This window comes from Callorhinchus milii, unplaced genomic scaffold (genome assembly GCF_018977255.1).
Source record: "Callorhinchus milii isolate IMCB2004 unplaced genomic scaffold, IMCB_Cmil_1.0 Scaffold70, whole genome shotgun sequence".
In the NCBI taxonomy this organism is placed as follows: Eukaryota; Metazoa; Chordata; class Chondrichthyes; order Chimaeriformes; family Callorhinchidae; genus Callorhinchus; species Callorhinchus milii.
The window spans coordinates 125,607-153,599 of record NW_024704811.1 but is presented as its reverse complement, the minus strand read 5'-3'; the positions used below and the strand labels follow the sequence as shown (position 1 = coordinate 153,599).

Sequence of the window (27,993 nt, the reverse complement as noted above, 5' to 3'; positions counted from 1 at the left end):
ACACACAGCCCGGGGCCGGACACCAAACCCCGGGGCCTCAGTCCGACTCTAGGCCCCGGGGCCCGGCTCTCACCCCCCGGGGCTTCGGCCTCACTCTACCCCCGACCCCCCCCGACCCCCTGGGCCTGGGTTCGGGCCTCACAGTCGCCTCGGCTCCGGGGCCTCGACTCCAATCCCCGGGGCCTCAGTCCGACTCTAGGCCCCGGGGCTCGGCTCGGGCCTGACTGTAGTCCCGGGGCCTGGGCCTGGGCCCCTCCCCCGGGCCTCGGTCTCTCTCTCCCTCTCTCTCTCTCGGTCTCCCGATGGACCCTCACGGCGGGAACGTTCCCGCCTTCCTCACCAAACTGTGGACGCTGATCGAGGACCCGGACACGAACGAGCTGATCTGCTGGAGCGCGGTGAGTACCCGAGCGGCCCCCGGGCCGGATCCGGCCCCCCCGCCCAGGGTAGGGCGCCTGACCCTGACCTGACCTGCCAACCCCCCCCCCCCCCCCCACACACACCCACACACACACCCTCTCTCTCTCTCTCTCTCGCTCCCTCCCCCTCCCCCTCCCGAGGCGCGGCTCCCCCCGGTGTAGTGACCGTTTTTGTGGGGCAGACGACGCGAGACGACTCGCCCCCACCCCCCCCACCCGTGTGAGTGTGCGTGTGAGTTTGGGCGGCGGCGGTGGGGGTGGGGTGTGTGGGAGAGAATGGGAAGAGGGGGCGAGTTGCCGGCGGTGGGGGTGGTGGTGGGGGGTGGGGGGGGGGACTTGCGCTTTATTATTGCCCCTGCGCTCGAGACGCTTAACGTTTTAACGTGCGTTAGTTGGGGTGCGGCCGGAGCGCGTTGCGGCGGGGACAGGCGTCGAGTCGGGGGGCGGCGGGCGGGGCGGGGCGGGGGGGTGGGTGGGGGGGGTGTTCGTGACCACGGGCTCCGTCGAAGACGCGGTGGGTTATTTCGTTGTGGTCAGTGTTGCGCGGCCCTTGGTGGAGTGCAGCACGGAAGGAGGCCATTCGGCCCGTGGTGCCGGTGCCGGTGCCGGCCCTTTGGAAGAGTTATCCAGGCTTTTATTCTCTAACGTATTATATTTTACATCTCGGGGCGCGTGGGATGCATAATAACGGCCGTCAGTCACCTCCCTCCCTCCAGCTCGGTGTCGGGCTCTGTTAAGCGCTCCGATACTCTAACCTGCGTGAAGGGCACCGTGTGTAAGCGCAAGTTGTTTTTTTTTGTTGTCGAATGTGGGCTGCAAACGTACCTCTGCAACTTAATAATAATAATCATCATAATAATAATAATAATCCTCGCGTCTGATATAGCGCTTTTCACGTCGGGAGAGGACGTCCCAAAGCGCTTCGCGGAACACGCTGTCGAGTGCATTGACTGTACGTTTGTGGGCGAACGCGGCGGCCGATTGCGCACAGCGACGCCCCACGGACAGTCGTAGATTGAAAATGACCAATTTTTGGTGTTTTTTTTTTACTTACTAACTTACTAAGTCCTGCAGCTCAGGGGTTAGAGCACTCGCAAGCGAGAGACCCGGGTCCAAATTCCCGGCTGGGCGAAATGTTGGGCAAGTTTCCTTACTCCACACGCCTTTGTTTACCAAGGAGTAAGTAGGAAGCCGGTTGTTAGTTCGATGGGTGGATCTCTTCTCCGGGGTTACTGATCCCTTCAAAATAGGTAATCATTTGGTCACTTCAATCCACGACTGTTTGCGGGGACGCTGCTGCGCGCAATTGGCTGCTGCGTTCCGCCCACAGAATATTCGGTCACTTCACTCTACAGTACATTCTGTGAAGCCGCTTGGAGTCGTCTCGAAGACGTGATAAGGCACTATATCAAGTGCCTTATCCGCCCCACACTCGCCCGGCTCCACTGGCTCCCCATCCCCCAGAGAATCGAGCTCAGAATCCTCGTCCTTGCCTTCAAGGCCCTCCGCAATCTTTCTCCTTCCCAACTCTGACCCATAACTGGCTATGTGAAAGGCGCTGTACGAATGTAATTTTGTATTGTATCGTGTCGTCGGGACAGCAACAAATTGCATTTGTGCAGCGTCTTTCACGTCAGGAGGACATCCCAAGGCACTGGACAGTCAGGGATTCGTACCCGAGCTAGTGGTTGGGATCTGTTGGGGTGGAGGGCGGGGAGGGTGATCGAAGGCACGGTCGAACAGGAGAGTCTCGAGATGGGTCTTGAAGGAAGCCAGAGACGGGGAGAGGCGGAGGGACTGTGGTCTGAAGGCCCCATGATGGGGCCAATGATGGGGCGGGCAAGAGGGGGGACGTGAAGCAGGCTATAGCCCGCTGAGCGGAGGGGGCGGACTGGTTGGTTGGGGGTTAGGAGATCACAGAAAGCACTTCGCAGAATATATTGTAAAGTATCGTGACTGTACATTTCAGGTAGAAAAAGGATGTTCGCAACGGTTTCTCTTTCGATTTCATTATTTTTGTTTTAAGGATAAATCCCACTGCAGCTGAAAGATTACGACAGAATAGGATTCGTGCCGTAAACTGAACTCAGTTCAGTCTCTGTGTTGGTCCTGGAAACCAGGGAACAGAAGGGATTTATCGAGCCTTTGCTGTGGGAGTGCAGCTGTTTGCTTTAACCCCATTCCCCAGTTATTATTATTATTCCCCAGGCAACTTTTTTTAAAAAAATATGTATGATAAATCTATCGGTTGTATTTTTCTATTTTGATTCTCTGAGACCAGTAATTGAATTTTCGTTCTTGGTTTAACTGAGTTATTGAGCTGTGATTTCTCTTCATTTGTTTTCCAAAATATTTCAATATCACTAACCTTTCCACCGTCTTCAGTCACCTCCTGAAATCGTATCTCTTCAATCGTACCTTTGGACAATATCCTTTTCTCTCCCCCTCCCTCCTGCTCACTTGTTAATATCGTGGAGTCCTGTAGCTCAGTGGTTAGAGCACTCGCTTTGCAAGTGAGAGACCTGAGTTCAATTCCAGGCAGAGGGCGAAACCTTGGGCAAGTTTCCTTACTCCACACAGAGCCTAATAATAATCCCTCCAAAACCCAAAACAATAATAAATTGGTCATTTTCAGTCTACGACCGTCTGTGGGACATTGCTGTGCGCAATTGGCTGCTGCGTTCGCCCACAATTATACAATCAATTCACTTTACAGTGTGTTCTGTGAAGCGCTTTGGGACGTCCTCCCGACGTGAAAAGCGCTATATCAAATGCGAGGATTATTATTATTATTAAGAACTTTTGAAATATTTTACGGAAAGGTGAATTAAACTATAAGTGGAGTCTGCCTGTTCAGGTGGACATGAAAGATCCTGTAACTATTGGAAAAGAGAGGAGAGTTTCTCCTGGCGTCCTGGCCAACGGTCCTGGCCAAATAAAATTAGTCATTCAAATTGACTGTCATATTTGCCTACAAATAGAGTGATTAAACCTGACAGTATTTCCAAGTGAAACACGTTGAGACCAGTCCAATGTTACAGACACTGCCTCAAGTACAAGGAGGGATAGACACAAGTTAGTATACTGCCCCTGTACTGCCCGGCATGTGTAACTGGAGTTTACTTCAGGAACGTTTGAGCTATATGTTGCTGGCCAACTCCACAAGGCCGGATAGAAGCAAATGCTGAGGTGTGGTGGAGGCGAGATGCAGGATCTCTCAATTAAATCACGGTATTAACATATGTGTTTAGTTCTGGACAAAGTTTATTTTTGTTTGAGAGAGTCCCGAAGGACGGATAGTGCTGCCCGTGTTTCATCTGATGGGGTTTGATGCTGCCAAACCACAAGTGACGTTTCAGCAGTGCGTGAATGTCAGCGAGAGTACCCCGTCTGGATTATTCCCTTAGACTCTTGGCACGTGTCATATCTACTACTACGGTCGGTGGGGGTAAGGGTTCAAGCACCACATTGTGATTTTTGAGCTCACAGTCTAGGCTGACACTCCAGTTTAGTTGCGGGGGGAGCGCTGCTTTGCCTGTTCAGGTGGACGTTAAAGATCCTGGTGATGTGATTGGAAAAGAGAAGGGAATTTCAGCCAGTGTCCGGGACAACAATCCTCCAGAGACTGATTGTTCACTTCATGACTGAGTTATGTACAAATTGTTGGCTGCAGTCTATTTGAGCTGGGGTCAAGAATAACAATCCTTGCAGTTAATACTGTGCTGCTACCTCAGGAGAATATCTCAAAGCCCTTCACAAGATACTACTGTAAAGTGTTATGACTGTATTTTTAAGACTAACCTGGAATTCACTTTGTGCACAGCAGTGTCCTAGAAACAGCCAACGCACTGAATGACCAATTTTATCTGGGACATTAGCGGCCGGGACACCCTTCTCTTTTTTGCATATTGCCCAGGATCTTTAACGTCCGCCTGAACAGGCAGACAGGACCTCAGTTTAACATATAATCCAAAGGATGGTGCCTCCAACAACGCAGCACACCCCAGGCATTGCACTGGAGTCTCCGCCTAGACTATGTCCTGATGTAGGTGGGTGATAGTGAGAGTGCTACCAGTTGAACCAGTCTGACACTGATAGTCTGACAACACCACGAGTAGCAGCTGAGCTGCATTACAACAACAACAAGATTACATTTGTATAGCACCTTTCACGTCACGAGGACGTCGCAAGGCGCTGGACAGAGTACAGCATTTCAGACCCGAGCTGTTTACGATAAGTGTTTTTGGTGTAGTTGAAGGAGGCTTTCCGTAGTGGTGCTCAGGGCCACTTGGCTTCCTTGCAGGAATTAACAACAACTTTATAAAACGCCCTTCACGCAGGGCAGCATCTCGGGGCACTGCGGACAGAATACTGGTCAGAGTCACACTAGGATCTCATCACTGGTTGACCCTGAGCGAAGAGAACTTTCACAGCTTGTGGGTCGGAAGATCTTCACAGTAACTGCTGAATAGTGTAGAGACTGTTTGCACACTGCAGCCAATTGCAAAAGCCAAGGTTCCACACACAGCCTCCAGACAAAGTGAATGACCAATTTATCTGGAGGATTGTTGGCCAGGGCTTTTTTTTTTCAATTGTGTCAGCGGATCTTTTAACATCCACTTGAACCAGCAGACAGTTTCATCCATCAGGCCTCCACCCCACCCCTGGAAGTGTAGGCGTTCATACTGAGCTTTAAAACGATGTCCTATTTGATGGAAGTGTTTTGTGCAGTCCATGGAGATGACAGCGGAAGGGGTAGAGGTACTGAAAGTCCTGTGGAGTCCTGTAGCTCACTGGTTAGAGCAGTCACCTCGCAAGCGAGAGGACCTGGGTTTGATTCCCGCACAGGACAAAACATTAGACGAGTTTCCTTACTCCACACGCCTCTGTTTACCTAGCAGTAAGTAGGAAGCTGGTTGTTAGTCGATCGGTGGATCGCTTTTCCGGGGGTAATAATCCCTTTTTAAAAAAAATTTAAACTGGTCACACAATCCACCACTGTTTGCGGGGACGCTGCTGAGCACAATCGACTGCCGCGTTTCGCCCACAAAATGCACAGTCAAATCACTTCACAGTATATTCTGTGAAGCGCTTTGAGAGGTCTCGAAAACGTGATAAGGCACTATATCAATGCAAGGATTATTATTACTAAAGCATGACCTCAAGCAAGGTTAGCCGTTGATAATCCTTTCATTTGATATTGTACTTCCATCACGTCAAAACATCTCAAAAGTGCATGAGACCTCCCTCCCACACCCCCCCGGTGTCAGCACGTGCATTGGTTTTCCTTGACTGGGATTTCTGCTGTTTGTACCCTGAGCTCCAAGTGGTGCAGCTCATTATAAATAAAGGAAGCCCTCTCGCTATGTGTCTGTCACCGACAGCTGGGCAGTGTTATAATAGTGCTGCAGGCCGGCTGGCTTTATTCTGCTGCTAAAGGAGCGTCGGATTAATGATCCTTACATTGGATTTAAAGTCGAGGCGTTTCTCAAAGCACTTCAAAGGGAATTATAATAATATAATAATCCTTGCATTTGATATAGCCCCTCATCACATCTCCGAGGTGTCTCAAAGCGCTTTGCAGAATACATTGTAAAGTGAGTTGACTGTATATTTTGTGGGTGAAACGAGGCAGCCAATTGCACACAGCAGCGTCCCAGAAATAGCCATGGACTGAGTGACCAAATTGAATTACTATCAAGTGCAGCAACGGTATTTTGTAGACAGACATGGCAGCTAATTTGCACACAGAAGAGTCCTACAAATAGCCATGAAATGAATGACTTACTGGAGGATTGTTGGCCAAGACACTGGGAGAAACTCCCTTCTCTTGTCCTTTAGTATTGCAAGATCTTTTAACATCTATTTCACATACAGGCCGACAAGATCTTGGTGTAATGTCTCATTACCTTGGCCAAAGACTCCCCCCCCCCCCCCCCCACCCACCCAAGTACTGCATTGATTGACAGCCTGGATTTTCAGCTCAAATTTTTGCCGTTAAGGCTTAAACCCAGCACCTTTTGACCCAGAGCTGTAAGTGACTGAGCGAGCGAGCGATCGAGCCAGGCTTTTATTAATAGAGCTGCGAGCAGTGTGCCCCTCCTTTCGCACAGTGGAAATTTCCTAAAGCCTGAGCTTGCCGTTTGAGTCAGAAACTCAGCTTTCGCTGCGTCGCGGGTGTCTTCCCAACCTCCTCGATAATCAAAAGGAGCTAAAGGCGAAGTTAGACAAACTGGTGGTGTAACTCGTTGCTTGCTGTCCGTGCCAGGGTCACAGGCGTGCAGAGTTTCAGGAAGGTAGCTTATGTTAGACGCAACTGGAACAAGTTGCAGCGGTGAGAGAGAAAGTGTTCTCTCGGATGGGTGTAGGGAAGCAAGGATTCTGTTATTGTTTTGGGTGTGAGCGTTTAACGTGGAGAACAGGAATGAATGTGAACTGGACCTGTTATTCTGTTCTGTCTGCAGTGAGGACAGTTTCTGCTGCAATAATATTTAGTTTCAGCTCCTGTACTCTTGAACAATAATGATTTGGCTACGCAATCCATGACTCTTTGTGGGATACTACCGTGCGCAATTAGCTGCCGTCTTTCGCCCACAAAACGTACAGTCGGTTCGCTTTACAGTCTATTCCGTGCAGCGCTTTGAGACGTCTCAATGATGTGATAAGGCGCTACATCAAATCCAAGTGTTATAATTATATTGTGTGCCAGTCCCCCACCCCTGTTCAGACACTCCAGCCTCGTACACGTGAGATACAACACAAATTTACATTTGTACAGGCAGGACAAACATGCAGGAAGACGTTCCGAGAGGCTTGACAGTCCTGGCTTGGCCCCCGAGTTGGGGGTGCGAGTCAAGTGGGATGGGAGGGGAAAAGATAGCCGAAAGCACCGCCAACGTAGAAGGTCTTGAGACGCACCTTGAAAGAGATGGAAGAGGCAGTGAATCGGGCGGGACTCGGGGATGGAAAATAACGACGATCACTTGGTTGGCCAAAAGCACAGTCGGAAGAGAGTTGTTTTTTTTTAAGAAGGTTGTGAAAGCAGCGGCAGAGAGAGTGAAAGGAAGATGGCGTTTTGTAGAACGATCTTTGTGGAGGGGTGGGGTGAGGGCGTGCCAATTGTGGGATGGATGTGGAGGGGGTGGAAAAGCACCAGCAACCGGTGGCCCCAGCAGATGGGCGTGAAGTGCGAGGAGGAGTGAAGTGAGAAACTGTTCCCTCGGGAGCTTTCAAGGCAATTGAGAGATGCAAATCCGGCTGCGTTTCTCAGCAGTGAGGTGGCGGGCTCAGTCCGGGGATGGCTTATGCCAGGTGCTTATTGCCGGCCGCTGGGAGCGTTTGCGGGTGCATTGAGCCACCGTGAATTGTACGGGAGCGTTTGTTTGTAAACTGGTACAAGTGGGCAGAAACACAGCCCCGGCACACTGAACTGACAATATTAAGCCTTCCTTTAAAGGTGTCTGGTAATCTCTGCACAGCCTGTGATCTCTTTTAAGGCCCCAAACCAGCCTGGCTCAGTCGCTCACACTCACGCTCTCTGCTTGGGGGTTCAGGAGGACGTGGATTTCACCCCCAGTTCACAGTCTGCACTGATGCTCGGCGCAATTCTGGAACCTGCACTGTCAGGAAAAGAGAAGGGAGTTTCTCTCTACCGGTGACCTTGGCCAACAATCCCTCCGATAAAGTTGGTCGTTCCCTTCACCGCTATCTATGGGACATTTTTTCACCCACAGAAATACACAGTTAACTTACTTTCCACTGTGAAGCGCTTTGAGATGTCTTGACGACGCGATAAGCTGCGATATCCAATCTTTTTGTCAAACACGCGCGGAAACCCATCACCGTGCTTCAGACCATCCAAACCAGATTGAGAGTCCCACACAGAACTTTCCCTGTGTCTGGAATAGAAAGCGCACCCTCTCCCTGACACACCCTGCTTACCGAATTCTGGAGTAAGAGTCAAGTCTTGGGGACTGTTAGGGTGGCCGCCACAGTTTCACCAGCGAAAATTGCATAGCTTTACGTTGAGAACAACAACAACATTACATTTGTGAAGCACCTTTCACGTCAGGAGGACTCCCCAGAGCGCTGCACTGTCTCTGGCAAGCTTCCCACTGCTTGATGAGTTAGGAACACCTTACAAACTTGCAGGGTTAACGGAAGCTGAGCGGGCGGAATCCTTGTTCCCGGTGATTGGTCTGTCCCTTCAAGACCTGCCAATGAGCCAGACTGGCTATAGAATAGTTAGCAGCTCGGGAATTGTAAGCCGGGTTGGCAACTCAGACCCTGCTCAGGAACTGGGCAACGGAGACTGCCAGAGAGGGTTGACTTGATTCCAGCATCCCATTGCCAAGCACGTCACCTTGGAGCCAGGTTACACTGCCCCCCCCCCCCCCCATGTGATAAGGGACTACTGTATAACAAACGTGTAAGGATTATGTCCTGCCTCATCTAAATTCATGCCAAAATTCATATCATCCGGCAGCAGTATTTTGTTTGTGTGGACGTACATCGCAGGTCCACATTCGCTGCCATGTTTCCCTATCTAAACATTCTCTTCGTTGCATCTCGTTCTAAAAAAAAATTGAGATATTTTTTGAAGCGAAAGGTGCTGTGTAAATGTCAACCTACTGTTTCCGTGACATAAGATTTCTGAGAGGTTAATCGCACTTCCACATTCCCATTCAGCAGTAGACGGGATGATCCTCAAAAGCCAGCTTTAACTGATATTCACCCTGTCTGGCTCTGCTAAGTTACTTGGGGCAGGGAATCCTTCCACTCAGCTCCTGTTAACCCTGCAAACCGAAGCCCTAACGGATATAGGGTGGTCCTAGCTTTACAAGCAGCAGGAAAGCTTGCCAAACAACCTATGCGGTTTTAGCTGGTTAGACTCCAGCAGTTACCCCACCGCAGACTCTGGGATCCCCAAGCCTTGGCTCTTGCCAACCTGCGCCAAATACTTTCCGGAATTAGGTCCTTCCAGGGAGAGAGAGTGCATTCCATTCCAACAATCTGTATCTCTGGAATTTCCATGTGTAGGTGGGATATATGGAAATCTCAGCTTGGGTTGCAGACTCTGCTAAAACATACAGGCAGTCCTGCTATCACGAATTGCACAACAACACAAGTTTGTTACAACACAGTACTCTAGGTCCTGCTCATTGCATATCTGTGTGGGTGTCCTGAGCATTTCCAGCCAGCTCCCGTATCCTGCACGTCCCTCGTTCCTTCCGCTCCACCATTTGCAGCTGTGCTATTCAGCCACTACACCCCAGAACTCTTCCGTAATCTCCCTGCCTTGCCCTCTCTTTGCCCCGTCTTAAGATCGTATCTGGTGGCCTTCCTCGTCGGCCGTGCCTATGGTCACCTCCCCCCCCCTCTTTCTGGCTCGGCATCAAACTCTGACGCTGTGGAGTGCTCCGAGACACTACATCACATCAAGGGCGCTATATAAATACAAGCTGCTGTTGTTAGGTCAACGTCAAGGTGACTTTGATCTCTCTCCTTCTCCCTCACTCACTATCTCTCCTCTTATCCTCCACAGAGCGGCAACAGTTTCCATGTCTTTGACCAAGGACGTTTTGCAAAAGAAGTGCTTCCAAAATACTTCAAGCACAATAATATGGCCAGCTTTGTGCGGCAACTCAACATGTGTAAGTGACAGCAGAGGGGGATGTACAGCTGGTGCTCTCTGAAGTGAGTGAGGTACCAGGCGCTGTGGGGGTTCCAGTTTTGCTTCCCTCCCAATAATCATTTGGTCACTTACTCCACGGCTGTTTGTGGGACGCTGCTGTGCGCAATTGGCTGCTGCGTTTCGCCCACAAAATACACAGTATATTCTTTGAGACGTCTAGAAGACGTGATAATGCACTATATTCAAATGTAAAGATTATTATTATTATTATTATTTCATACCCAACAAGTGGGTGTTGTGTTCCAGGATCTTGCTCATTAACCTGGAAACCTGATGAGTGTCCTGAGGTGATTTTATTTTCAATTCTGATTAGAGTACTTCGGTGTCCACAAAGTCCTGTTACCTCCCTCTCCACCACCCCCTCCCCCCCCCCCTTACAGTGCACCGACCAGCAACTGAAACATGTGGAAAAATGCTGATAACTGTATTTAGAAGTACAGTAAAGCATCCCTGGCGGCTTGTTTCAACTCCTCAGTAGTCTCATATCATTGTTTTGTAGCAGGGGGGTACAGGACTTTGCGGACACCCTGTAGTCTTAGCTCAGTATGTGCTAGGAAGCCATTATCATTCTATCAGCCTGCCTTCTCTACTCTTCAGCTGACATTGCAGTCTCAGTCCACAGTCATGTCTGCACCTGCATCGTTGCATCACACCCGATTACACTCCTGCCCATTCCTGTCTACCTTTAAATAGCCTCCGCGGTCTTGCCCCACCCATCCTCTTCAAAATTTCCTGGCACGGCTGCTCCCCTTCGCTCAGCGTGCTCTGGTCTGCACTGCTGTGAGCAGTTGGATGCCCCGTTTCGCCCACAAAGTAAACAAGTCAATCGACTTTACAGTATATTCTGTGAAACGCTTTGAGACGTCTCAACAAGGTGATAAGACGCTATATCAAATGCAAGGATTATTATTATTGTATTTAATCTGCCCCTTGCATCACACTCAATCCACAGGTGCTTTAGAGCGGGTGGGGGGGGGGGGGGGGGGGGAAACCTTGATCTGGGGAGAGTATGGATGTGTGTATGTGGGAATTCTGGAGTGGATGTTTTAGCTCTGTTCTGGGTGAGCCATTGGGTGTGCTGCCAGATCTTGTTTATGTTTATGTCCTCGTCCTCATTTTTATACCCCTCCACGATTGTGCTCCTCCCTACCTCTGACATTCGGGCCTTCAACTTTTCTGCCCCCCGCCCTCTAGAACTCCAACAACAACAAGATTTCATTTATAGAGCGCCTTTCACGTCGGGAGGACGTCCCAAGGCGCTGGACAGTTGGGTCGGGACCCGAGCAGGGGGCAAATGGTCAGGATGAGGGGAGGAAAGGGAGGGAGCGAGGAGGGGGTAGAGAGTCGAGAGGGGAGCTGAAGGCACCGTCAAAGAGAAAGGTCTTGAGACCGGCCTTGAGGGCCAGGGATCCCCGAATCCCTGCGTGTCGCCCCCTCCCTTGCTTCCTTCAAGACCTGTCTCAAAACCTTCCCCTTTGAGTGTACCTTCAGCCACATTTCCACCCCCATCCATTGCCTTCCACCCCTCCTTATCCCAACCCCCAGCTCGAACGTAAACCTTTCACTGTCCAGCACCTTGGGACATCCTCCCGACATGATAGGTGCTGTGTAAATGTCATTTGTGGTTGTTTTTTCCGGTCTGCAGATGGATTCCGTAAGGTGGTGAACATTGAGCAGGGAGGGCTGGTCAAGCCAGAGAAGGACGACACCGAGTTCCAGCATCCCTACTTCCTCCGTGGCCAGGACCAGCTGCTGGAGAACATCAAGAGAAAGGTAACAAGTGTAAGTCAACCAGCCTTTCATACCAATTCTCGCTCTCGCGCCGTGCTTGTGTGTGTGTGTGTGTGTGTGTGTCGTTGAGACGCTCTCCCAACATGATAAGTGCAAATTTCTGTCTGTGTGTTTGTGTATTTGTGTGTGTCACAGGTTCCTCTGTGTTTCTCGTGCAGGTGTCAGCTGTGAAGCCGGAAGAGATAAAGGTGCGGACGGATGATGTGGGTAAAATTCTAACCGATGTGCAACTCATGAAAGGCAAGCAGGAGAATCTGGACTCTAAGCTTATGACTATGAAACAGTAAGTCCCTTGGGAGATGAGTGTATATATTTAAGGGAACATTGGTATGTGTCTTACACTCCCCCCGTCTTGGAGTCATGCTCCCATCACTGTCAAGCGCTCTGAGTGACGGCTGTTATATAAATACAAATTGTTGTTGGTGTGTGTGCGTGTGTGTGAGGAGGGCGTTGAAGGGAAATCTCTTTTACAGTAGTGTCGTGGGATATTAATGTCCTCGTGACCAGGCCGATGGTTTAACATGTGGAGTCCTGTAGTGTAGTGGTTAGAGCACTCGCCTTGCAAGTGAGAGGACCTGGGTTTGATTTCCAGGCGGGGCAAAACCTTAGGCAAGTTTCCTCACTCCACACGCCTCTGTGTTTACCTCGCAGTAAGCAGGAAGCCGATTATTAGTTGATTGGCGAATTTAGGAAGAACTACTTAACGCAGAGGGTAGTGAGATTGTGGAACTCGCAGCCTGAAGTGGTGTTTGAATCAGATGGTGTAGACGCATTTAAGAGGAAGCTGGACCTTCACATGAGCAAGAGGGGAATAATAATAAAAATAATCCATGCTTTTGATATACCACCTTATCGCATTGGTAAGATGTCTCAAAGCACGTCACAGAATATACTGCAAAGTGAATTGACTGCATTGCGGGTGAAACGTGGCAGCCAATTGCGCACAGCAGAGTCCCACAAACAGTTCGGATTGAGTGACCCAAAGTATTAATTTTTTTTTTTGGAGGGATTGTTACGCCCCCCCCATCCCCGTCCAGTGATCCGCCAATCGACTAAAAATCGTTGTGTGGAGTAAGGAAATTTGCCCAAGGTTTTGCCCCGCCTGGGAATTGCTCGCAAGGCAAGTGCGCTAACCACTACGCTACAGGAATAGAAGAGTGTTGGGGAGAATAAAGGAGTGAGTGGAGAATTGGGAGACTCGGGTGGAGTATTAACACCGGCGCGGACCGGCTGGGCCAAATGTCCTGCGTCCGCGCTGCACGGTGTGCGTAAATGTGCGTATGAAGTGGAAGCATTGTTGCAGCTGACGTCTTCTGGTCTGTGTTTGACAGCGAAAACGAGGCGCTGTGGCGCGAGGTGGCCAGCCTGAGGCAGAAGCACACGCAGCAGCAGAAAGTGGTCAGTAAGGTACGGCACTCGCTGGCTCCTCCTCACCTCCCCGCCGATCACAATCCCAGAAATGACAGCAGACCAGAGGCCATTCGGCCCATCAAGCCTTTCCCGGTTATCTCCTCGCGCATCCAACAGAGCACTGAGTATCCGCACGCCACGTAACCACACATTCGCAGCTCCGGTCCGGGCCGAGGTGCCGCACCTAACCGGGGAATGTTTCTGAAACAGCGGGAGGCAGAGGGAGAGAGATCTGAACTAGGTCCAGCCCAGCGTCAGAGAGAGAGAGAGAGAGAGATACAAACTGAGATAGAGAAACATTGCGGGGGAGAGCTGAGCGAGGCAGGACAACTGCACAATGTGCGACCAGTGATATTTCTGTGGAAGCAGCTATTGGTTCACATTGTACAGGGTGTTCACAAAGTCCTGTTATCCCCCACGTTTGTTTTCTGCAACAACTGTAACGTGTGGAAGGAAGAATGACGATTCTTGTATTTAGAAGTACTTAATTGTATTCAGTACAAGTGATTTAACTGTATTTAGACGTCCAGAGGATCGGGGTGTGTGTGCGAGCACCATCATTTCCACAGTAACATGGATGGAGTCAGTGAGGAGGAAGTTACTGGTGTCAGACATTGTTACACTCGCCTCATCTGCAACAGAAAATAAATTCATTGTAGGAAAAAAAACACAGGTAGGGTAACAGGACTTTGTGAACACCCTGCACAACCCGATATTTCGCCCACAAAATACACACACCGTCACTAGACTTTACAGCATATCCTGTGAAGCGCTTTGAGACGTCTCTTTGGGACTATATCAAATGCAAGGATTATTATTATTATTATATCCGCACTGTTTTACAGTTTCATATCCACAATGGCCTCAGTTAGTGTGGATATCAGGCTTGTGTGATTGTGGGGGGGAGAGGGCTGTGGTTGTGTGTTGGGGAGTTGGTGATTGTATGTGGGATGGGGGGGGAGGGGGGGTGTGTAAGCCCCCACAGACCTGCTATGTGAGTGTTAGTGGTGAGGTCTGGTGGTTCATGTGGGTCTCACACCCTGAATGATAATTAAAGTTTGTGCAGTGATAGAGTGACCGGTATAAGGTGATACTTTCCCCGGTGTCGAAGCTGATTCCCGATGACCCGGGCGATGGAAAGAAAGCCAGCCATCTTTGTGTTTTTTTCCTTCCTTCTTCTTTTCTTCTTTCTTAATTCTTTCTCTCCCTCTCTGTTTCTTTTTATTTAATCAATTTCCTCCAATACTTTTTCCTATTCAATTCCTTTTTTTTTTCCTCTTTCAAGTCTGGCTAGCTTATTTTCATCCTCTTTTCTTGTCTGTGGAGTCCTGTAGCCTAGTGGTTAGAGTGCTCGCCTTGCAAGCGAGAGGACCCGGTTTGTGCGGGGGGAGAGAGTTTGCTGGTGGGGGTGGGGGGGTGAGGTGAGGATACATGCTGCATTGGCGTAAGATGGTGGAGAGGTCACTCAGCTGAATTCATGGGGCATGAGATCACCGAGTGATTGGGACACTAAACTTTACAAATTCAACATGGTCTGGTAAGGTTTTTAAGTCATTTTGATGAAAATACTTTTTTTTTTCCCCCCCCTGTGTTTCCCCCCCATCACCTCCCCTGCTCCCCCTCTAATAGATGTCTGTGTTTAACAGAAGCTCTGTGTTTGGGTTCTGTTAGTAGCTGCTGCAGGAAGTGGCATTGGCTTTGCTGATCACAAGCCGGCTCAGGCCCCCACTGCTTATTCCCCGGGGTGGGTGGGGGGGGGGGGGGGTCTGCAGCTCTTGTTGGACCACGTTGGTGTAGCCTGTGAAGTGCTTTGAGACACCGCAATGTCGTGCAAAGGAGCTGTATCAAATGCAAGGGTTATTATTTAGGGTTGTGCAGAATTATAAAAGGTTCTTTTATCCAGGGTTAATGTGAAAGCGGATTTTCTGCAGTTCTGCAAACGATAATAAATAATAATTCTGCAAATTTAGCCCTGGATTGGAGGATCTCTCACACTTCTGCGTCGCCTTAAATATTAAGAGCAAAAATTGTGACCACGGCTGAGACGTGAGTTTTGAATCGGGGTGGGGGGAGAGAAATCATGAGGAGAGAGGAAAAACCCAGCTTCCCCCCCCCACACCCCCACACCCCGAGATTTGTTGGGAATGATTTGTATAAAAGGGCTGAATTGGGTGCTGTGAGGGGGTGTCCTCTGCACCCCCCACCACCCCCCCGGCAGTCTGCTAGTTGGCACTTTATTCACTTAATGTTTGCAATTTCTAATTTTTAGACTGTGCTGTTTATTGGCACTTCCTGGCTGGAGTCTTCCATTCCCAAGGTGGCTGCCCTGTGACCTCAGCTGAGCTAAGGGTTTGTAGAGCAGTTTCGGCCTCTTAGTCTATCTCTTTTTTGGGGGGAGGGTATTGGGAGTGGGGAGGAATAGTGCTAGACAGGAAGGGGGAGTGGAGTAGGTACGTCCCGAGTGAGTGGGTGCGGTGGAAGTCTGTGTGTATTTGTGCATTTTTACTATCCTCGGTGGGGGGGCGGGCGGGGTGGGGGGCGAGGGGGGGGGGGGCGGTGTGTCGGTGGGGGATTAGCGGGGTCTCCTTGGAGCTGAACCGGCTCCAAGGTGACGTGTTTGGCAACGGGAACGTCGGGATCGAGCCAGCCCTCTGGCGGTCTCCATTCCGGTTCCTGAGCCAGGCGGGTCCGCAGTAATGGGTTTCCACACGCGTCAGACACTCGGCTGACCCCCCCCCCCCCCCCCCCCCCCAAAAAAAAAGTTGAGAATTTTGTCCTCCCAGCGAGGGTGGTGGGTCACTTCCATCGAAACGGGGCAGTGGGGAGGGGGAGGGGGGGGGTCAGCAAGGTGGGGGTGGCACAGGAAGAAGCCCTTAAGCCCATCGTGTGTGTGTGCGTGTGTGTGTGCCACAGCTAAATCACCCCTATATTAATCCCATTTCCAGCTCTTTCCTGACATCTCAATGACTACTGCTCTTGGTATTTATCCAGTTTCCCTGCTGAATGATTCTGTCTGTCCGGCCACAGTAACCACTTGTAGGAATGAAGTACGTACGCACTCCAGTCCTTTTCTCTGAGCGTGACAAGATTCCTCCTAAGCTTCTGCTAATAATCCTGAGACTGGGACTGCCCGTTCTTTTCGGCCACTTACGCCCAGAAACTCTGGAACATTCTTCCTCAATCCCTCCGCATTGCCCCCTCCTTCCCCATCTTCAGGTCGGGCCTGAAGACCCTCCTCTTCGATCGTGCCCACGGTCTACGGTCACCGCTCGACGTCGCGCTCTGTCACTCAAGCGCTCGTGAGACGCTTACCCTGCTGTGTAAATGCAAGTCGTCGTTGTCGCCCATTCCCCAACCAAATGGTGTTCCCGGATTTCCCCTCTTGCATCCTGTCACCACGAAACACAGGGGAAAAAGCCCCTGTTTAACCAGCCTCTCTGCACACAATGTATTCCATGTATACACTGGCCTCCTGTTTGTAGGGGTGAGGTTGCTTATCGGGTTCCTGGCGGGCGGGGTGAGGGAGTGTCGTCCCTCCGCCCAGCAAGCGCTAGGCTGCTTCTCCTCCCGGCCCACCATCAGACAACCAACCTCCCCTGTGAAAGGCGCGATATCGAATGCAAGGATTTTCTGGTGTCTATACTTCCTTTGCTACCCTACACTTATTCTCACGCAGTCTGCCTTGTGCCCTCTTCCCCACCTTCAAAGCCTTAAGACCTATCGCTTCTGCTCCTGTGGCCACACCCTCCTGCTCTCAGGCCCCCGCTCAGCTATGTGAAGCACTTTGAGACGTCCCTGATGTGAAAGGCACTAATTAATGTATTGTATTTGATGGCAGGGACTTGTGGTGGTGTGGGGTGGGTGGGGGGGGGGGATACACAGAACAAATGCAGTGTGACACGAAAAAATAATGAACCTTATTACAGCGGGAACTGGCTTCGAATCAGTCTAAGGAGTAGTGCAGACTGCGTGGAGGGCGGATGAGAGGGAGAGTGGGCTTAGACCAGATGGTTCAAGTCTGATGTGGATAGATATTTGTCAGGTCAGGGTATCGAGGGATACGGAGCAAGGGCGGGTAATTGGAGTTGAGTTACAGATCAGCCATGATCGTGCAGAATGGTGGAACAGGCTCGAGGGGCTGAATGGCCTCTTCCTGTGTTCCTGTGGCGCAGGTTCAATTGGCCAGACTATCTGTCTCTGTGCTGTGACGTTTTGCTGCTTTGCGTTGCTGTTCGGGCTGGTGGGAGGTGGGTTGATTTTGTTGGGGAGATGCTCGGGGCGTGTTGGTGATTTGGGTGTGAGAGGGCGAGGGCCGGACTCTGGGTAGTTCTGTCCCAGCGCTGACTGTACTTAGTCGAGGTGTGTTTTGTTTCAGCTGATCCAGTTCCTGATTTCCCTCGTGCAGACAAACCGTATCATCGGGGTGAAGAGGAAAATGTAAGTGTGTGTCTAGCGATGTGACTGCCCGCCTACTGCTCGCACACTCCCTGAGGCTCCCACTGAGCGATGACGAGAAGATCCTGATCCCGTGCGCCCCCCCCGACCCCCACCTCCCCCCAAGGCCAGGGTTGTGAACGTTGTATTTGTGTAAATCACTACACTTCACAGCAAGTTCCAGTCAAGCGCTTTGAGACATTTTGGTGGTATCGGTGCTGTGTCAGATAGTTTCCTTACTCCGCGCGCCTCTGTTTACCAAGCAGCAGTAAGTAGGAACCCGGTTGTTAGTTGATTAGCAGTTCGCTTTCCGGGGGTAACAATCCCCCACCCTCCTCCCACCCCAAAAAAAAATGTTCACTCAATTGCCTGCCACGTTCCACAGTCAATCCACTTCACAACATATTCTGTGAAGCGCTTTGAGACGTCTCAACGAAGCGATCAGGCGCTGTATCAACTGGAAGGATTATTATTATTATTATTATGATGATGACTATCTGTGTTTGCCTCTGGCAGCCCGCTCATGTTGAATGACAGCAGCTCAGCACATTCCATACCCAAGTACAATCGTCAGTACTCATTGGAACCTCTGCAGGGATCATCGGCACTGACGGTGGGTATTCCGGGGGTGGGGAGGGGTCTGTGAGTGTATGCGATTTTGTGTGCTTGCTCACTGAGTTTCGGATAATAATTTGGTCACTCGACCGCTTGTGGGACGCTGCCGTGAGCCGGTTGGCTGCCGTGTGTTGCCCGCAAGATATGCAAGACAAATATATATTTACTGTATAGGCTGCGAAGTGCTTCGAGACGTCTCGACGACCTGATAAGGCGCCGTGTGATAATAATCCTTGCGTCTGATAAGGCGCCTTATCGTGTCGTCGAGACGTCTCACAGCGCTTCGCAGGATATACAGTAAAGCGGAGTGACTGTATCTTGTGGACGTAACCCGGCGGCCTGTCGCGCACAGCGGTGGCCCACAAGCAGTCGTGGATTGAAGTGACCAGTTTCTTATTTATTTTTTCTCTCTCTCTCCCTCTCACTCTCCCTCCGCTCCGTCTCTCCCCAGGCGACGGCTGCAAATTTCCCAGGCAACAACTGCTATTCCCCAGCCAGCTCCATATCCTCGGGTCCCATCATCTCAGACATTACAGACCTGCGTCAGAGCAGCCCGTCTGTGTCACCGTCCAGCATCAAGGAAGAGAGGTGACTGCACTCTGCGGGGAGTGGGGTGGGAGGGTGGGGTGCGGAAGGGGGGCGCATACAACAACAGCAGCAAACTACATTTGTACAGCGCCTTTCATGTTTAGAGATATCCCAAGGCACTGGACTGTGGACTCGAGCTGGGGGTTGGGATCAGGGGTGGGGTGTAGGAGGGTGACCGAAGGCGCAGTCGAAGAGGGGGATCTTGAGGCGGACCTTGAAGTAAGCAAGGGAGGGGGGAGGCGAAGGGACTGTGTTATGGAGTTCCAAAGGTTGGGGGCAGAAGGGCTGAAGGCCCAACCGCCAATGGTGGGGCAGGATGGGCGTGGGGGGGACGTGGAGCAGGCCAGAGAGAGCAGTATGGAATTAGCAGGTCACAGAGGTAGGGAAGAGTAATTATGAGGATTTTGAACTCGATCCTCTGGGGGATGGGGAGCCAGTGAAGCCGGGTGAGGGTGGGGTGTGATAGGGACACAGAGCTGACGCCTGTGTTTAACTGACTTTAACTCTCTCTCTCCCCGCAGCAGGTCGAGTCCTAGGGTACAGATTAAGGAGGAGAGCCCGAGCCCCCCCAGCAGCCCGCGGGTGGAGGAGGCAAGCCCCCCGGTGCCCCTCGCTGACTCGCCCCTCTCTCCCTCCACCTTCATCGACTCCATCCTGGAGTCCAACGAGCCGAGCTCCGCCTTGCCCCAGCCTGAGGAGCGGTGTCTCAGCGTGGCCTGTCTGGACAAGTACGTACCAGGGAGCATTGACCAGTACGTATGTTTTCTGCCTTAGAGCCCAGCCGTTCCTCCAGCCAGTGCTGAGAAAAATGTCTATACTCCATCTAGATGTAACACATCTATAGGTACATCTAGATGTATCCTGGAATTTCTCTCTTTTCCTCTCTCACACACTCCCCTCTTACTCTCGCCCTCCCATCTTTTGCTTTCATACCATCTCTTCACTTCTCTGTCCTCCTTGCGGTGTTAAGCGGAGTCTCCAAGGTGACCTGTTTGGCAACAGATGATCAGAATCGAGCCCATCCTCTGTGATGGTCTCTCGTCCGGTTCCTGAGCCAGGCGGGTCCACAGTATTCCATGGCACTCACTGCTGATGACAGCACAGCCCGGCCCGGCCTGGCTGGACAAGTGATGATAACCTTGAGAATCAGCAAAAGAGCCAGTGGGGAGACGAGAATTTTTTTTACCCAGAGAGTTGTTACCATCTGGAATGCACTGCCTGAAAAGGGGTGTGGAAGCAGGTTCGGCAATAGCTATCAAAAGGGAATTTGACAGGTGTTTAAAAAGGAAAAATATGCAGGACTTACGGGGGAGTGGGACTAGTTTTTTCAAAGAGCCGGCACCGGCAGGAAGGATTGAATGGCCTCCTTCTGTGCTGTAAGATTCTACGGTGGTCAGTCAAGACCTCCGGGAGGGAGAAACTCCCTTTTCTTTTCAAATAGTCGCGGGATTCACCCCCACAGGCACGCACTCAACCACCCCCCCGCTCACAACACCATCATTTGCCTGTGGTCAGCACTGCCCTCCATGTCTTAAACAGCGATCTGATAAATATATAATCTCTGTCTCGTCACACCAGGCGCTCACACCTTCATCCCTTACATTGAGCCCCTCAAGCCTATTCCGCCATTCTATTAGATCATGACTGATCTGTACCAATTATGTGTCCTTTGCCCCCGTATACCTTGATACCCTGACCTTACAAACATCTATCCACCTCAGTCTTGACAATGTGAATGGATCCAGCATCCACAGCCTTTTGGGGGAGAGAGTTCCAGATTTCCACTGGCCTTTGGGTCAAAGAGTGCTTCCTGATTTCATTCCTAAATGGCCCCTTGTTGTGGATTTCCCACCCACCAGAGGAAATAGCTTCTCTGTCTCTATCCCATCAAATCCCTTTATTATTTTAAAAAAACCTCAATCAGATCACACCTCAACCTTCAAAACTCAAGGGAATACAAGTCAGATTTATGCAACAGGTCCTCATAATTCAACCCTTTAGGAGTGCGCATTTCCATTCCAACAATCTATCTCTGGGATTTCCATGTGTAGGTGAGATGCGTAGAAATCTCAGCTTGGTTTAGATACTCTTAAGCACGGTGATGGGCTTTCACATGTGTCAGACACCTGGATGAACAAAAACGAAGTTCTGGTATAATCCCGGTGAATCAGGGCCAATATGTCCTTCCTATTTTCAAACAAAAGTCTTTGTCTCAGCCTCCAGGCTGTGCTCTGCTGTGCTGTGAAGCCTGGCTGGGAGTGTGATGGACAGTGTGATCGGGCTGCGATTGTCACAGTGCAGTGTGACCTTTTCTTTGTATCTTTCAGTTTGATTCAAGCCCAGATGACGTCGGAGGGCAATTGTGTTTTCCACAGTCTTTCCTCTTCCTCTGCTCACACCAGAGCACTGCCAGGGTTAGCATTACTCTTACACTGCTGTCTCTGTGATGTACCCAACGTGTCTCTCTCCCTCTTTTTTTTCTCTCTGTCTCTGTCTCTCCCTCTCTCAGGAGTCTATTCCCTCCCCTCTCCAAAAACACAACCAAGGCAGAGATAACTCATCAGGGATTTAATAGCACCTCATATGTCATCGTCACAAAGAGCTTCAGAGTAATTTTTAATAATAAGCCTTTCATTTGTTATAGGGCCTTATCATGACTTTGAGATGTCACAAAGCGCTTCACAGAATATACTGTAAAGTGGATTGACTATATTCAGCAGCCAATTGCGTAAGGTAGTGTCCCACAAACAGTCGTGGAATTAGTGACAACATATATGGGGGGGGGGAGGGATTATTACCCCAGAAAGCAATCCACCAGTTCGATTAACAACTGGATTCCTGGTCACTGCTAGGTAAACAGAGGTATGTGGGGTAAGGAAACCTGCCTAAGGTTTCGCCCCGCCCAGTATTCAAACTCTGGTCCTCTCGCTAGCGAGCCACTATGCCACGGGACTCCATTCTTGCCTAACGTAATGACTGTACAACACAGTGACGTACTATCAGTGGGACAAGCAGATTTGTTGTGTGCCTTACTGCTGTTTATAAACCCCGTGCCTTTTGCTTCTGTCGTGTGGTTTATAACCGGTGTATTAGTGCCAAGCCCATGGGGAGAGGGAGGCGCTGGATCTAGCATGAGTACGGGGTAGGGTAGAGGGGGCTGGCAGAGAATATCAGCCAGGGATGCCATTTCTGATGACTATTATAATAATAATCCTTGCATTTGATATAGCGCCTTTCACATCATTGAGACTTCTCAAAGAGCTTCACAGAATATACTACAAGGCTCCCGTGGGGGCTATTCAAAAAGAGAAGAGGGTTTCCCCTGGCCAACAATCCCCTAAATAAAGTGGAGTCCCAAAGCATAGTGGGTAGCGAGTTAACCTGACAAGCGAGAGGACCCGGGTTTGATTCCTGGGTGGGGCAAAACCTTAGTCAGTAAGTCGGAACCTGGTTGTTAGTCGATTGGCAGATCGCTTTCCAGTGGTGGTAATCTCTCAAAAAAAACGTTCGCAATCCACGACTGTTTGTGGGACACTGCTGTGCGCAATTGGCTACTGCGTTTTGCCCTAAAAATAGTCAATTCACTTTACAGTATATTCTGTGAAGTGCCGTGAGATGTCTCGAAGACCTGATAAGGCTCTGTATCAAATGGAAGGATTATTATTATTAATGCAATTGACATGTATATAGCGCCTTTCACATCAGTAGGATGTCTGGAAGCGTTTCATAATAATAATAATAATAATAATAGTGCTGGATCAGCACCTGAGATGGCGTTGGGAGCCCTGGGAGGGGAATGGTACGTTGTGAGACGTTCCTTGAAAGAGGCGACTACCCGAGCCAGGCCGACGCCATAAACATCACCACTGGCACGTCATGGCTTCTGTTCGCTTTCTTACCCTCAGAAAAACAAACTTGCCTTTCTCTAGCACCCAATCACATAGCATTGTGTCGCAACGGTTACCATCTGTCCACTGTAGTTCTGTATCACAAAACAGAATCAATTTCAAGATCCTCTCCCTACCTTTCTCCCCGCTCCACTACCCTCTGCCTCCGCTCAGCTGGCTCCGACCTACCTCCTGCTCGTCCCTCGTCCCCTCCGCTCCACCATCGGCGGCCGTGCTTTCATCCATTACCTCCCAAAGCTTTGGAACTCTCTTCCCCTCCCCCCCCCACCCATCTCTCCGCTTCAACCCTTCCTTCCCCTCTTTTAGGTCACACCTGAAGATCTTCCTCCCTCTTCCCACTCGCCCCCCACCCCCCACTCCAGCTAGGCGTCGCCCTCCGCCACTGCTAAGCGCTCCGAGACGCTGCCCTGCTTGAAGCGCGCTATGTAAATGCAAGTTGTTGTTGTGGTGGCCGTGTCGGCCATCCCGGCAGCTGTTTGTGTCGGTATCGTGGACATCTCCAAGGTACACACACCCCTGAGCCTGTTCTCCTTTCTTGGTGGGTCTGAGTGCAGTTCTGGGTTTATTTTCACATTCTCAATTACCATGTTCTGTGTGGACAAAACCTGATACCCACTTACTGTAGATATAATAATAAGAATCAATAAGAATCCTTGCATATAGTGCTTTTTACGTCATTGTGATGTCTCAAACGCTTCATATTATAGGTGGAGTGACTGTATTTTATGAGCGAAATATGCAAACCATGTGGGTTGCACGCGTGTGTCCCTCTCTATCATTGTACTACCCTGGATCAGATCTCTGGATGAGAGCTAACTTTCTACAGTTTGAACGTCAACAAGACCGAGGCCCTCCAGATTGGCTCCCGTTCAGCGCCTCCACACCTCAGGCGCTGGCAGCATCACCATTCATGGATGCCCACTCCACCTCTCTAAGCCAGTCCGGAACATCTGCGCCACGACCCGCTCTTTGTCATTGTCCTCGTCCTCACCTTCAAAGCCCTCCGAGGCCTTGTCCCTTCCTACCTCTGTGACCTGCTAACCCAATATCAATCTGTCCGCTCCCTCCACTCAGTGGGCTCCGGCCTCCTCAACATCCCCTGTCCCCCCGCGCCCCCTCCCCCAAGCCTTCAGCCTCTCTGCCCCCACCCTTTGGACCTCCATCCCACAGCCCCTTCGCCTTGCCCCTTCCCCTTGCCTCCTTCAAGACACGCCTCAAGACCCTCCTCTTTGACCACGGTTTTGGCCATCCTCCTGCCACTGCCCTCCACCGTCCTTGATCCTCCTGATCGGGTCCAAATCCATTGTCCAGCACCTTGAAAGGCGCTATACAAATGTCATTTTGCATTGTATCTCTCTCCACCTTGTACTACTCATCACTGACATCACAGCAAAGTCCCCATCACAACAGCTCTCGCCAGGCTCCACTGGCTCCCTGTCACACATACTAAACTCCATACCCCCATCACACCAATCCTTGCCAAGTTCCCCTGGCTCCCTGTCACACATACTAAACTCCCTACTCCCCATCACACCAGTCCTGGAGTAAGGAAACTTAACCTAAGGTTTCGCCACCGCCTGGGAATCAAACCCAGGTCCTCTCGCTTGCGAGGCGAATGCTCTAACCACTGAGCTACAAGACTCCACTGAACGCCAAGGTAGAATTGAGTGCCAAGGTAGGTGGTGGAGTGAGTTTAGAGAGAGGCTGGGAAATCAGAGCCAGAGACTACAGGGTGTTGATGGATTGATGAATGATGTGGGGCGCCCTGACCAGGCAAAAGGCAGTGCGTAATACATTTTTTTTTAAAAGTCATCAAAATTCATCTGTTATTCTCTTCCTGCAGTGAAATTGCTTTTGGTTTGATCACAGGTTTAAGGTTCTTAAAGCCGTAAAGTTTTTGCTGTCTTTTTTGAAGAGGATAAAAATCAGCTTCATTTCCTTTCTCGGTTGCAGATCAGATATCTACGATCACCTGGACAGGATAGACTCCAGCCTGGACAACCTACAGAGCCTCCTGTCAGGCCAGACCTTCAGTGTGGACTCGAGCACGCTGTTAGACGTGAGTGTGTGTATGTGTAGTTATGTGTGTGTAGTTAGTGTGTGTGTGTAGTGAGTGCGTGTATAGTTAGTGTGTGGTGAGTGTGCGTGTGTGTAGGTTGAGTGCGTGTGTAGTTTGAGTGTGTGTGTAGTTAGCGTGTGTCTTGGGTAGTTATTGTGTGTGTAGTTAGTGTGTGTCTGTGTAGTTAGTGTGTGTCTATGTGTAGTTAGTGTGTGTAGGGTGTGTGTGTAATTAGTGTGCACGTGCATACTGGGCATCAGGGAAAGGCTGTGTGCTGGCAGCGGCCAGTGACCTGATTTGCCCACAAAATACACCGTCACCACACTTCACAGTATATTCTGCGAAGAGCGTTGAGACGTCTCAATGACGTGATAAGGCGCCACATCAAGTGCAAGGATTATTCTTAATAGCATTATTACGATTCTGATTGTTGGGACGGCATTAGCACACGGTGATCAGTGCCATTTCCGAGGCCAGAGATTTTGCAAAAAAGAGAAGGGAGTTCCTCTCTTCCCCCCCCCCACTCCCCCCGGTGTCCTGGCCAACAATCCCGCAACTAATATATTTTAAAAAATGTGATCACTCACTTGATAGCTGTTTGTGGAGCGTTGCTGTGTGCAAACTGGCTGCTGTGTTTCGCTCGCACACAAAAAAATACGCAGCCAATAATCCACACTTCGAGACGACTCAACGATGTGATAAGGTGCAATGTCAAATACAAGGATTATTATTATTACCATCCCTCTTCTCCCGCCCCCCCCCCCCTCCCACCCCACCCACGCCAACCCACCCCACCCCAGCCATCTCCCGACTGTCAACCAAAGCTTCCTCTCTTTACCACACCAACTCTGTCACCCCGCCCCACCCCAACTCTGTCCTCTGCTCCGTCATGACTCTCATCCTTATTCTGTCTCCACAGCTGTTCAGCCCTTCCCTGTCGCCTGTTGACCTGAACCTGCCAGATGTGGAGAGTAACCTCGCAGCAGTAAGTGGGTGGGAATGAGCAGAGCTCTGACTGAGCGCCACTGAGTACATCTCCGTGTACAAGGGAGGGATCTGTACCTGCTCTGGGGACCAGCTCTGCCAGAGGAGTAAGGAGGGCATGAGGGAGAGAGAGAGAGAGTCGCCCACAGTGTAGACTGGTAGTTTTGCACAACTTTGTTCATATGTGTCAGCCTGGCTTAGCGATAGCTCTCTCTCTCTCTCTCTCTCTCTCTCGCCTCTGAGTCAGAAGGTTGTGGGTTCAAGCCCTTTGTCAGGACTGTGGAGTTCTGTAGCTCAGTGGTTAGAGGACTCCCCTTGCAAGTGAGACACCTGGGTTCGATTCCAGGCAGAGGGCGAAACCTTGGGCAAGTTTCCTTACTCCACACAGAGCCTAATAATAATCCCTCCAAAACCAAAAACAATAATAAATTGGTCATTTTCAATCCACAACTGTTTGTGGGACGCTGCTGTGCGCAATTGACTGCCGCGTTTCGCCCACAAATATACGGTCAATTCACTTTACAGCATATTCTGTGAAGCGCGCCTCGGGACGTCCTCCTAACGTGAAAGGCGCTATATAAATGCAAGTTGCTGCTGTGTTCACCTGCAAAATCCTATCCTCATCTTTAACCTTGTGGCTCCTCCACAGATCCAGGATCTGATGGGATCCCAGGAACAGAAGTCCACGGAGGGGGACAGCAAACACTTACGCTACAGGTAACCTGTCCTCACAGAGGCTCCTGCACTATAACCTGGTCCTGTGTATACACACACACTCATTCACTGAATATACACACTCATTTTGTATACACCCACACACAACAAAATTACATTTGTATAGCGCCTTTCACATCAGGAAGACGTCCCAAGCCGCTGGACAGTCGGTGTTTCGGACCCGAGCTGGGGATCAGGATGGGTGGGTGGGGGGGGGGGGAAGCAGGGTGATTGAAAACACGGTCGAAGAAGAGGGTCTTGAGATGGGTCTTGAAGGAGCCAAGGGAGGTGGCGAGGCGGAGGGACTGTGAGATGGGGTTCCAGAGGGTGGGAGCAGAGTGACAGAAGCCCCGCCCGCCAATGGTGGGGCGGGCGAGGCGGGGGTAGGCGAAGCAGGTCCAAACCCGCTGAGCGGAGGGAGTGGGCAGGTTGGTTGGGGGTTAGGAGGTCGCAGAGGTGGGTGGGCGGGGGGGGGGGGAGCAAGGGTGTAGAGGGCTTTTAGGGTGAGGACCAGGATCTTGAACTTGGGACACGTTCACTGTGAGTACACATACACGCAGACACGTACTGAATGCACACACACACGCGCACACTCACTGTGAATACATACACTCACGCACACGTGATCACGCTGCTCTCCCTGCACTCTGTAAAGCTGACTGAACATACCACACCATGCAGCTGTCCTCACTCCCTCTCCTCTCCTCTCCTCTGCCGCCCAGACAAACCAGCTGTGCTCCTGTCCTGTTCGAGCTCGGAGACTCTTCCTACTTCCCGATGGCGGAGGAGCTGAACGCTGAGGCCGCGGTGGATGACCCCCTGTCACTGCTGTCCAGCGCTGACCTGTCACAGAGCAAAGAATCCCCCACGTCCTAACTCCTCACCCCCCCCACCACCACCCCCTCACCCCATGCCTCCCAGCCCTCCCCCCTACCATGCCCTCGCCCTGCTCACAGCCTGGCTTTGGCTGGCACACACGAACAGCGAGACAGGAGAGCGAGCGCCATGTATTAAATATTTCATTTTTAACATGTTTGTGTTTCTAGATGACAAATACATTCTGGGAGCGGGGGGGGCAGGGGGTGGTGGGTGGGCAGTGCCAGGCCAGGGAGCATGTTCCCCCCTGCCCCCTGCCCGCCCCCCCCCGTCCCACAAGTCCTCCCCTCAAGGCGTGGAGATGGGATGGGGTGCGGTGGTGGGGGCAAGGCGATAAACTCCAGGCAGGTCTCGGTAAACTAGGGGTACGACATTGAAATGTGTGTTTAAAAGGTTTTTTTTTATATACTTTTAAAAGTGATAAGAGTGCTTACAATGGTCCTGTCCTCATCCGTCCATTGTTGTGGTTCTCTCCCCCCCCCCCCCCCCTCCCCCCCTCTA

The 27,993-nt window shown here is 50.9% G+C and overlaps 1 protein-coding gene across 7 annotated transcripts; it reads left to right on the top strand.

The window, feature by feature from the left end:
* Positions 1-106: 106 nt before the first annotated feature.
* Positions 107-27,649, top strand: LOC103183635 (heat shock factor protein 1). Of its 7 annotated transcripts, none has more exons than XM_042345639.1 (14): positions 107-398; positions 9,964-10,072; positions 11,759-11,886; positions 12,063-12,187; positions 13,236-13,311; positions 17,690-17,751; positions 18,265-18,361; positions 18,815-18,951; positions 19,473-19,703; positions 21,279-21,365; positions 24,813-24,918; positions 25,838-25,903; positions 26,552-26,619; positions 27,339-27,649. In XM_042345639.1, exons 1-14 carry the CDS (start codon positions 303-305, stop codon positions 27,490-27,492), a joined length of 1,542 nt encoding a protein of 513 aa, XP_042201573.1. In that variant the 5' UTR covers positions 107-302; the 3' UTR covers positions 27,493-27,649. The 7 variants fall into 7 exon arrangements, with proteins under 7 accessions (XP_042201573.1, XP_042201572.1, XP_042201571.1 ...); XM_042345638.1 differs by having other exon boundaries at positions 112-398; positions 11,759-11,895; positions 19,476-19,703; XM_042345637.1 differs by having other exon boundaries at positions 114-398; positions 11,759-11,895.
* The last annotated feature ends 344 nt before the right edge of the window (positions 27,650-27,993 follow it).